Source organism: Thalassophryne amazonica, chromosome 11 (assembly GCF_902500255.1).
Source record: "Thalassophryne amazonica chromosome 11, fThaAma1.1, whole genome shotgun sequence".
Lineage (NCBI taxonomy): Eukaryota > Metazoa > Chordata > Actinopteri > Batrachoidiformes > Batrachoididae > Thalassophryne > Thalassophryne amazonica.
In genome coordinates this window covers 38,974,415-38,986,643 of record NC_047113.1, presented here as the reverse complement: position 1 = coordinate 38,986,643, position 12,229 = coordinate 38,974,415, and the positions used below count along the sequence as shown (strand labels likewise).

General features: G+C 39.2%; 1 protein-coding gene and 1 long non-coding RNA gene across 2 annotated transcripts; one reads left to right on the top strand and one right to left on the bottom strand.

The window, feature by feature from the left end:
- The first annotated feature begins 3,554 nt into the window (after window positions 1-3,554).
- Window positions 3,555-12,080, top strand: ccng1 (cyclin G1). The gene is made up of 6 exons (XM_034181249.1): window positions 3,555-3,747; window positions 8,444-8,707; window positions 8,806-9,059; window positions 9,324-9,402; window positions 10,518-10,628; window positions 10,968-12,080. Exons 2-6 carry the CDS (start codon window positions 8,444-8,446, stop codon window positions 11,157-11,159), a joined length of 900 nt encoding a protein of 299 aa, XP_034037140.1. The 5' UTR covers window positions 3,555-3,747; the 3' UTR covers window positions 11,160-12,080.
- LOC117519958 lies at window positions 9,299-9,868 on the bottom strand. Its single transcript, XR_004563490.1, has 2 exons — window positions 9,498-9,868; window positions 9,299-9,451 (listed from the first exon to the last, which is right to left on the bottom strand). It is a non-coding gene; the product is annotated as an uncharacterized LOC117519958 (long non-coding RNA).
- Window positions 12,081-12,229: the final 149 nt, after the last annotated feature.

Here is a 12,229-nt window from a genome sequence, read left to right as displayed (position 1 = left end):
ACCAAGCTGCTTGCCTGTTGTCCTGTAGTCCATCCAAGCCTTGTGCAGGTTTACAGTTTTGTCCCTGGTGTCCTTAGACAGCTCTTTGGTCTTGGCTATGGTGGACAGGTTGGAGTGTGATTGATTGAGTGTGTGAACAGGTGTCTTTTATACAGGTAACAAGTTCAAACAGGTGCAATTAATACAGGTAAAGAGTGCAGAATAAGAGGGCTTCTTAAAGAAAAATTAACAGGTCTGTGTGAGCCAGAATTCTTGCTGGTTGGTAGGGGTTCAAATACTTATTTGCAGCAGTAACATACATATAAATTATTAAAAAATCATACATTGTGATTTCCGATTTTTTTTTTTTTTTAGATTATGTCTCTCACAGTGGACATGCACCTAAGATGAAAATTTCAGACCCCTCCATGATTTCTAAGTGGGAGAACATGCAAAACCGCAGGGTGTTCAAATACTTATTTTCTTCACTGTTTATTTGCAAACTTTTTTTTTCACTTTTGATACTCTGTGTGCTTCTTACCCTGTGTGCTGCTATACAATGCTGCTGGAACCTCAGTTTCCTTGAGGGAGTCTTCTCAAGGGATCATTAAAGTTCTGTCTAATCTAATTTAGATATTAAATAACTAATATTTTATAGTTACATAATTTTTCCTGCATTTTGGTAGTCTTTGAACAGCTTTTAGGCTGGAAACCATCAGCTGTATCTGGCAACATTGATGCTCATGCTTGAATAGTGCTAGCAGGACATGGACAAGTTTGGGATATATATACACTCAACAAAAATATAAATGCAACACTTTTGGTTTTGCTCCCATTTTGTATGAGATGAACTCAAAGATCTAAAACTTTTTCCACATACACAATATCACCATTTCTCTCAAATATTGTTCACAAACCAGTTTAAATCTGTGATAGTGAGCACTTCTCCTTTGCTGAGATAATCCATCCCACCTCACAGGTGTGCCATATCAAGATGCTGATTAGACACCATGATTAGTGCACAGGTGTGCCTTAGACTGCCCACAATAAAAGGCCACTCTGAAAGGTGCAGTTTTATCACACAGCACAATGCCACAGATGTCGCAAGATTTGAGGGAGCGTGCAATTGGCATGCTGACAGCAGGAATGTCAACCAGAGCTATTGCTCGTGTATTGAATGTTCATGTCTCTACCATAAGCCGTCTCCAAAGTCGTTTCAGAGAATTTGGCAGTACATCCAACCAGCCTCACAACCGCAGACCACGTGTAACCACACCAGACCAGGACCTCCACATCCAGCATGTTCACCTCCAAGATCGTCTGAGACCAGCCACTCGGACAGCTGCAGAAACAATCGGTTTGCATAACCAAAGAATTTCTGCACAAACTGTCAGAAACCGTCTCTGGGAAGCTCATCTGCATGCTTGTCGTTCTCATCGGGGTCTCGACCTGACTCCAGTTCGTCGCTGTAACCAACTTGAGTGGGCAAATGCTCACATTCGCTGGCGTTTGGCACGTTGGAGAGGTGTTCTCTTCACGGATGATGCAAAGGAGATGTGTTGCACTGCATGAGGCAAATGGTGGTCACACCAGATACTGACTGGTATCCCCCCCCCAATAAAACAAAACTGCACCTTTCAGAGTGGCCTTTTATTGTGGACAGTCTAAGGCACACCTATGCACTAATCATGGTGTCTAATCAGCATCTTGGTATGGCACACCTGTGAGGTGGGATGGATTATCTTAGCAAAGGAGAAGTGCTCACTATCACAGATTTAGACTGGTTTGTGAACAATATTTGAGGGAAATGGTGATATTGTGTATGTGGAAAAAGTTTTAGATCTTTGAGTTCATCTCATACAAAATGGGAGCAAAACCAAAAGTGTTGCGTTTATATTTTTGTTGAGTATATATATATATATGTGTGTGTGTGTGTGTGTGTGAGCGAGCCTGCAAAAAACCTTTGGGATATGTGTGTGTGTGTGTGTGTGTGTGTGTGTGTGTGTGTGTGTGTGTGTGTGTGTGTGTGTGTGAGCGAGCCTGCAAAAAACCTTTGGGAACCACTGCTTTGCATTCCTCATAACATTTTGCTCCTGGTTCCAGGCATGGTACGCATTAGCTACTTTCCTTTTAAAGAAATAGACACACACACACACACACACACACACACACACACACACACACACACACACACACACACACACACACACACACACACACACACACACACACACACACACACACACACACACACACAAAAGGCTGTTTATTAGAACTCCTCACCAGAAGATGCCACCTTAGTACTGTGTAATGTATTTATTTGCAAAAAATATACTGTGCAAAAACACTTAAAAGAAAAAGGATATAGAACTGAGTTTGTGTTGTGGGCGGGGGGTGACCAAGTGGTAAAGTGTTTTGAGGGCAGAAGGCTCAGGGTTCAAAAACCACCCCTGCCCATTCTCCATGTTGCGGAGTTGTGTCAAGAAGGGCATCCAGAGTGAAACTTGCACTAAATCAACATGCAACTGAAAAAGAGAGAGGCCGAAAGAACTGAGCTTGTGACCAAATGATTGAAGGTTTGATTCCCCCATTAAACCAGAGAATCACCAAGATGCCATTGTGTGCAGTTAGGCCTGTGGAGTCAAACACCTGTGCTGGTAATATCTTAAGTAAGCAAGCTGAGATCATCCAAGCCATCTTTTGTAAGCAATAACTCAAATACAATAAATGCTGTCTTCTTGTAACTCCTATTAAAAAGTACAAAATGATGATGTAATGATTGGACAGTGGTTCACTTTAATGTACCAGAGCCATCAAAAAAGGAGCTTTTATTTGTTTGCATGAAATACCTGATCTGAGGAATCAACATCTATATCAAATTATGAATTTCAAATCTAAAAGCTCTGCACAGCCTGTGTATGTGTTGCTTGCATTATTAGTTTGTCGAACATGAAAGTATATGTGCAATAAAAATGCATTTGCAGAGAAAATGACATCATCATGAGAAAAATGTCAAAAGTCAAGGCCAATTTTATTATTCGTATTTATTTATTTTTGCATAAAAATGTTTTGTTAAATGGATTGATTAATTAAATAAAAACATTCAGTTTTTGAGAAAACGGGTTGAAATGATGAATCATTGCAGTACAAATTATCATTAAAATATATATTATTTAACTGATTGGTAATAAATTTCCGTCTTGATCTTGGTTTTCTGCATTTCATTCCAGATTGCTATATATACAGTCTTATTTTCTCAGTTTATCGAACCCTATAATGCAGTAGGTCGTTCATCCTGCTTTATCGAACTTTAAAATAATTCAAAATCCTATCTGTCTCAATTTACTTTAGACGTAAATGACATTTTTGGTAAACAGTAGGTCGGTGGCTGTTTGGCTTATGTCCCGCCTATCTACATGCGATTGGCCCTCGACTATGCTCAGGGTGGTTCTCGTTCGTGAATGACGAGACTCTTATCCAATGGAATTTTGGCACCAGGGAGCTTGTCAGTTGCTGACCAATGAGAGACCATGTTTGAGCATGGGCCTGGTTTTTATGTCTGCTTTATCACCAAACTAGCCCTTTTCCCCATCGCCTTACGCCAAGGGTAGTGGGGTGTGCACAGACAGAAATCAACCCATGCTTAAACGTTTATTTTACTTTATGCTGCCATATTTTTTGTGACTTTTTTTTTTTTAAACATATTTCCCCACGCAAATTTGTAACGTGTGAAGGCTGTTCCCAAAATCTTACGTAACTAAATACAAGGTAAGTAAGCTATTTAGCTCTTCAAACTAATGTGGTTTCTTTAAATCGCCATCTATAAAGAGAATTGCTAAATGAAATTGAGACAATCGCACTGGCTGTATATGTTTACACGTAACTGTGACATTTGACGTTAGCAAGCGATTTTCAGGAAGGCTAATCTCGCTTTCGCAGGTTTTGGTTGTGTGATACGTTATAACAATAAATTGTTTCCCATTCGGTTAGTTGTTGTTCTGAGTGGTTGTTTTGTTGTTGTCACTTGGTTAGGTCGTTGGGTTTGTGTAGCAGGAACATGTCCAGACATGACGCAGGGCAGCTTCAGTCTGCAACACAAACAGCCTCGAATAACGTAAAGCTTGTGCCTTTAAAACACAAAATTATCCATGTTTTCTCAAATTATATTGATAGTTTATATTGTAAAGTTCTTTAGGACAGTATTTTAGTAATATTATGCATTCGGTGCGGTTCCGCCCCCTTTCTAGGCCAGTTGAGTCCGGTTCAGAGGGCCTGTTACAGCGCGCACAAGTTTACATACACCGTGGCAGAGGTCAGAGTAGACTTTATTTCCATGTAATGTTTTGTTTTTTTAAAATCAATAGTTACATGATGGATTTATTTATTTTCTTCGTTGTCAAACTTTCAGTTGGTCAACATAGACCAAGATATCTGCCTATTTAATCAATCAATCAATTTTATTTATATAGCACCAAATCACAACAAATAGTTGCCCCAAGGCGCTTTATATTGTAAGGCAAGGCCATACAATAATTACGGAAAAACCCCAACGGTCAAAACGACCCCCTGTGAGCAAGCACTTGGCGACAGTGGGAAGGAAAAACTCCCTTTTAACAGGAAGAAACCTCCAGCAGAACCAGGCTCAGGGAGGGGCAGTCTTCTGCTGGGACTGGTTGGGGCTGAGGGAGAGAACCAGGAAAAAGACATGCTGTGGAGGGGAGCAGAGATCAGTCACTAATGATTAAATGCAGAGTGGTGCATACAGAGCAGAAAGAGAAAGAAACACTCAGTGCATTATGGGAACCCCCCAGCAGTCTAAGTCTATAGCAGCATAACTAAGGGATGGTTCAGGGTCACCTGATCCAGCCCTAACTATAAGCTTTAGCAAAAGGAAAGTTTTAAGCCTAATCTTAAAAGTAGAGAGGGTGTCTGTCTCCCTGATCTGAATTGGGAGCTGGTTCCACAGGAGAGGAGCCTGAAAGCTGAAGGCTCTGCCTCCCATTCTACTCTTACAAACCCTAGGAACTACAAGTAAGCCTGCAGTCTGAGAGCGAAGCGCTCTGTTGGGGTGATATGGTACTATGAGGTTCCTAAGATAAGAAGGGACCTGATTATTCAAAACCTTATAAGTAAGAAGAAGAATTTTAAATTCTATTCTAGAATTAACATGAAGCCAATGAAGAGAGGCCAATATGGGTGAGATATGCTCTCTCCTTCTAGTCCCTGTCAGTACTCTAGCTGCAGCATTTTGAATTAACTGAAGGCTTTTCAGGGAACTTTTAGGACAACCTGATAATAATGAATTACAATAGTCCAGCCTAGAGGAAATAAATGCATGAATTAGTTTTTCAGCATCACTCTGAGACAAGACCTTTCTAATTTTAGAGATATTGCATAAATGCAAAAAAGCAGTCTTACATATTTGTTTAATATGCGCTTTGAATGACATATCCTGATCAAAAATGACTCCAAGATTTCTCACAGTATTACTAGAGGTCAGGGTAATGCCATCCAGAGTAAGGATCTGGTTAGACACCATGTTTCTAAGATTTGTGGGGCCAAGTACAATAACTTCAGTTTTATCTGAGTTTAAAAGCAGGAAATTAGAGGTCATCCATGTCCTTATGTCTGTAAGACAATCCTGCAGTTTAGCTAATTGGTGTGTGTCCTCTGGCTTCATGGATAGATAAAGCTGGGTATCATCTGCGTAACAATTAAAATTTAAGCAATGCCGTCTAATAATACTGCCTAAGGGAAGCATGTATAAAGTGAATAAAATTGATCCTAGCACAGAACCTTGTGGAACTCCATAATTAACCTTAGTCTGTGAAGAAGATTCCCCATTTACATGAACAAATTGTAATCTATTAGATAAATATGATTCAAACCACCGCAGCACAGTGCCTTTAATACCTATGGCATGCTCTAATCTCTGTAATAAAATTTTATGGTCAACAGTATCAAAAGCAGCACTGAGGTCTAACAGAAAAGCACAGAGATGAGTCCACTGTCTGAGGCCATAAGAAGATCATTTGTAACCTTCACTAATGCTGTTTCTGTACTATGATGAATTCTAAAACCTGACTGAAACTCTTCAAATAGACCATTCCTCTGCAGATGATCAGTTAGCTGTTTTACAACTACCCTTTCAAGAATTTTTGAGAGAAAAGGAAGGTTGGAGATTGGCCTATAATTAGCTAAGATAGCTGGGTCAAGTGATGGCTTTTTAAGTAATGGTTTAATTACTGCCACCTTAAAAGCCTGTGGTACATAGCCAACTAATAAAGATAGATTGATCATATTTAAGATCGAAGCATTAAATAATGGTAGGGCTTCCTTGAGCAGCCTGGTAGGAATGGGGGAATTTAAGCAGCATAAGGTTCCAGAAATTGCTGGAGTTACCATTAAAGGCTTCTGAATGATAAATTGACATTCTTTGGGGTTAAAATTAATGTCATACCTCTAGAACCAGTGCCTTCTTACCATTAAGACGGGGGTGGGGGGGGCTTAAAGAAAGAAGCCAAGGTTTCCCGTGCTAGAGGTGGGCAATACCGGGAATTTTGGTCTTGATCCAATACCAAGTAAATACAGGCTCAGTATTGCTGATATCGATACTGATACTTTTTCATATTTAAGCTTCATAGATCCAAAGGATCCAAAAGACCTAGGATAGATTTTCGCCAAACATTGTACATGACAACAAAAATACTTTATCACAATCAACATTTTTGTTTAAAAAAAAAATCACTCAACACAACTTAAAACAAAATCTCCTGAGGTAGAGGGCTGACAAACTACAATACAATAAAATTAACACACCACAACAAATGCTGTAAAGTTTCAAACTTAATCTGTTTTTCAAGTCGAACAATACAAAAAATGAATGTCTTCCCTTCATAGCACTTCTCTTGAGTATCGATCTTTTTTACATGAGGATCATTCAATATCAATACCAGCGTTGGTATTGATATTATCGATATTAGGATGGATCCGCCCACCTCTATCCCGTGCAGTTTTGGATCTTCAGAAGTCAGGTTTGTCGAAACGGAAGGTTTTTGGTTCAAGACTGCTCCAGCCGATTCTCCCATGTAGCTAATGTGAAGTATCACAAAGGGCATCCGGTGTGAAACGTGCCAAATCAACAAGCAGATTCCTCTAAGGTCTGCTGCCAGAAGCATTTTACAAGCCAGCATCTTCCTTAATTATTTCCATATAAGAAAAAGATTCTTGTTCCCAAAGAGAACCTTACAGTCATTTAAACAAAGCTTGGTACTGTACAGGCTTGACATCATTGATGGAGCATTTTGGTTTTGAACCCTTTGAGTTTTAGACCATTGATCCAATAAATGATGTCATCTGAAGATGACAAATCTGGAAAAACATCAGTCAATAACTGAAAATGGAAGGATCGGCTGGTGGTGTCTTTAACGCTCATCTGATCAGATGCTACAGTATGTCATACCAGGCATATATTTTAAGAATTTAAGTCTCTTCTGCCACATAAAGTGCATGGACCTCAAATGAAATTACACGCTTTGTCTAGTTTTTCACCTGCAGTTAGCAAAGCAAACACATGAATGATTAATGAAGTCAGCCAAGCAGTGGGTCTGCAATGTTTCCATAATTCTGCAAAAACTATTGCATATTCAGTTCTGAAATTTTGGGTTCTGATAGATACAGGTGAGATGCAGTGATCCTCCTATTTTGGTAACTTGACATAATTTGCAGACTTGCAGTATTATTTTTATATTAAAATGGGAATGTTGGCACAGTGGGACATGTCTGGACTTGTTCAAATAGCCACATAGAAAGTCTTTTGTTTGCATATTTGAGGCCTTGTTACTAATCGCAGGGTCCTGATGGCCAATAAGGCTGCTGTTGCTTATATTACATTAAGAGAGTTATTAAATATATATTGGTGAAAAGTGTTGTTGCAGTTCTGATATTTCTTAAGGAACAGATGGATGTTGACATGTCTAGAAGCATTGTTTTGAAGAATAACTAATTTTCTGTTGTAATGTGTGTGCAGCAGGAAGTTGGCAAATATGTTTGCATTATTCCATTTACAAAACGGTGCTTTTTTACTTCATAAGTAAAAGATTACTAAAGTGTAAAATGTAACTGGAGGATGAGTTAAACTTTTCAACTACTCTGCAGTTATTACGTTGTCATTCTTATTGTATATTCAGAGCAATATTAAAGAAATTGCTCAAAGAATGTTTTTTAAGATGGAGCCACATTGCTCCCAATGTTTACTCTGCTTTTTCACAACCCAAAGTAACCTTGTCCAACATTTCACCTAAAGCTGGCCTTAACTGTTCTGTAGATGATCACATCACCTCCTTGGTGCTGAAAATATATTTAGAACCATGCTCATACCTGCATGATCTGAGACAAGGTCAGAATGACAGCAACTCTTGCTTTGGTCAATATAATGTATTAATATTCATTTAAATCAACACAGATGATCGACACAGTGGCAGGACCTGGAACTCTCTCCTTTGATGCTCAGCTGAAGGCTCTAATGGATCTCGAGAGCCGGTATCAGCCAAAGTTGAGCGGTCTGAGGCTCCTTGAAGGGGCCCAGGAAAATGGGCTCAGGATGACCGCCAGACTCAGGGACCTGGAGGTGAAGGACCTGCTCTCTCTGTCCAGATTCTTCGGTTTCAGCTCGGAGACGTTCTCATTATCACTCACCTTGCTTGATCGATTTCTGTCAGTAATGAAGGTTTGTAAATACAATATTTCCTAAAAAAAAAAAAAAACTATATCATACATTATTCAAACAAAATTTTTTTTAATCTTATTTTCTTTGTTTTACCACAGATTCAACCAAAGCACCTTTCCTGTGTTGGCCTGTGCTGCTTTTACATAGCTGTGAAGTCCTCAGAAGAGGAAAAGAACGTGCCTCTGGCCAGCGACCTGATCCGCATCAGTCAGAATCGCTTCACAGTGTCTGACATGATGAGGATGGAGAACATCATAGTGGAGAAACTCTATTGGAAGGTGAAGTCTCCCACAGCCCTCAGCTTTCTGCGCTTCTTTCACAAACACATCCAGGAGCAGCTCGACACTGAGAGGTAAGGGCAGACGGTCACAACAACCCGTAGGGCTGAATCATGACTCAGTGAGACTGTATCTAATAAAATCAGCCGTGCCATATTTGCCTTTAACAACAAAAAATATCACCAACCAAAAATATGTTTACAGGTCAGCAGGCAGTGTCCCATGTGATATTATATACATTATGTGAAAACACTTAAAAAAAAAATTTTTTAAATGTTCTTGGCTTAGTATTAATAAGGCAGGTAACCTTAACTTTTTTTTTTTTTTTTTTTAAACAGTAAGACTGTATTGAGTCTTGAGAGACTGGAGGCCCAGCTTAAAGCTTGTCACTGCTCATTTGTCTTCACAAAAATAAAGGTAAGTCAAATTTCTACTCAGGTCTACGTAGGACTACGTGACATAATCCCTCGACCAATGCACATACTTAAGATGATGATGTCGGACTACGATACCTACACAGTACTTTCCCTGTTATTTACACAATTTCATACTTGAGGTTTTTGATAAGCATTCCTGATCATTTATGTGCATGTGTATGGCTTATATCGGTGCCCTGCAACAGAGTAGTGGTTTTAAATGAAACGTAAATTTAATGCTGCTTAAATATTGCGTGTAGCCTTTTTGAATGTATTCTTGTAGGCTGAGCGGGGCACCCCTGGCCCTGTTCCCCTGGCCATGTATACTGCCCATCTCCACTCCCAACATTATAAATGATGCCATTCTTCTCCTCCTGATATTAATTGCATAATTTAAAAGTGGCAAGCATTGGAACTACCTGATTGGAGTGAGAGGGAATTAAACATCTTTTAGGTTGTGTCTGCCTTAAGTAGGTCTTTGTTGTAAGAATATTACTTCTCAAAATTTCTGTTTGTGTACTGTTCTTTGGAATAGTTTATTATATACAGTGCCTTCCAAAAGTATTGAAACACTTGGTATTTCACACATTTTAACTTCTTCCTTAAACTCAGACTGACAGCAACTCTTGGTGGCTTTCCTCACTCTTTCTTGCATAGTCACTCAATTTTGAGAACTATGTACTCTATACAGATTTACCATAGAGTGTCATACTGTTTGTATTTCTTCATAACTGATGTAAATAAAGTCCAAGACACATTCAGTGACTTGGAAATGTTCATGTATCCATCCCTGACGTGTCTGAAGAAAACTGGCAATAAAACTGATTATGTACAGATGTTATGCCATTACTTATGCAGCCCATCATCTTGGCTTTTATATTTTTAATTAACTTATATCAAGTTGTAGAGATTTGCTTTCAGTTTAAGGAAAATCATTTTAGAATTTTTATTTTTTTTTTTTTTGGGGGGGGGGGGGGGGGGGGAGATTTGAAATGGCACAAACAAATTAAAATGTGTGAAATACCAAGTGTTCCAATACTTTAGGAGGGCACTGTATTAAGTACCAGTTCTGTCAGTAGGTCCTGAATAAGCGACCATCCTCATTTTTCTCTGCAGCCATCTCTGCTCGCTTTGGCTCTTCTGTGTTTTGAGACCTATGAACAACAGGACCCTGAGCACACACTCAAAATATCAGAAGCCTTGAAAAGTCTGCAGCAGCATTTGAGTGTAAGGACAGATTCTGTTAATAGTCCTAAACGTGTCCAGTACTAGATGGTTTCAGACGTTTTGACAAAACTGAAATATGAAAGATGACTTGAATATTAAAATTTGTGTCAGAATTTTCTCTACCATAGTAACATCTGAGCCACCTTAGGGGGAGACTGTTACTTGCCTTATTCTGAAGGTATTTACAGTTAGCTGTACTTCTGGTTGCATTGTGCATTATAAATGCACCAGATAAGTGTAAACCAGTCTGCAAAAACTAAGTTAATAGTAAATGTATACCCTGTAACACAACTGATGTATTCCTAAGACTAATACGTTTTTCCCTGTGATGGATTGTAGATCAAAGATGGGGACCTGATTTGTGTGCGGGAGTTGGTTGGAAAATGCCTGGTGGAATATGCCACCACCAAATGCTGCAAGTCCAACACCCAGAGACTTCGCTGGACAATTTCTGGAAGAACAGCTCGTCAGCTAAAGCACAGCTACTACAAAATAGCTCATCTTCCCACCATACCCGAGTCAGCTTGTTAGAGTCCCCAGGTATAAACTTGAGGCATACACATGCAAACATCCCCACCTGTCTAAATTATCCAATCTGATTTGATCCATCTACAGTTCCAAACTTCTGCTCACCCACCTTCAGCCTATCATTTTCCTTATAGATCTTCAACAGTCAGATTTTTTTTTTAAGGAAAAACAAAAGATATTAAATAAACATTACTGAAAATAATCATCCCACATTAATCAAGTACACCATATCTACCCCAGGTACAAGGAGTAGTGGTTTGTCAAACATGTAAATCGAATGTCATCCGATGCTGTTTGACTTGTTTGCACAAGTGTACAGTATGTTCTCATTTAAATCCGTAACAATGGTATTAAATATTTACTGGAACGGGTTTGCTGTTTTAAGCTAATAAGTATAGAACCACCTAGGTCCTCAGTCCACCATGTGGAAGAGGAGGGAGAAGGATTTTGTAAACAGCAAAAATGGAACCAAGAAATCGGACCCGAAATCCTTAACTCCCACCCTAGGTTGCTAAACTGTCTTGATTGCACACTCCTACCCAAGGTGATGAAAGAAAAATCTTTATATGTAGCAAGGGAGATCTGTTTTTTATTCCAGTGAAGTGAATCTAGTGATGCTGACAGCTTAAAGGATAACTACACCCTTTAAAGCGTTAAAGCTGTTACACAAGTTGTTCTTGCAGATTACCAATTTGTGGACACAGTAAAGCACCACATGACTTATCACTTACACAGGGAACACTGAAAATTGTAACTTGCAGTGGAAAGCCGGTTGGAATGTTCTTGCATTTTCTTTGCCAGTTTCTCTTAAGTACAATTGTGATTTAGGAACAAAAAAGAGTGTTCTCTAATTCAAAGTGGCCACGTGAACACATCTACTTTGCCCATGCCTGTACCTTTCAATAAAAATGTATTGAAAAGCTAGCTCGAGTGCATCGTTTCCTTTTTATTCTGGTAAATACAACCCCTGGCAAAAATTATGGGATCACCGGCCTCGGAGGATGTTCATTCAGTTGTTTAATTTTGTAGAAAAAAAGCAGATCACAGACATGACACAAAACTAAAGTCTAATG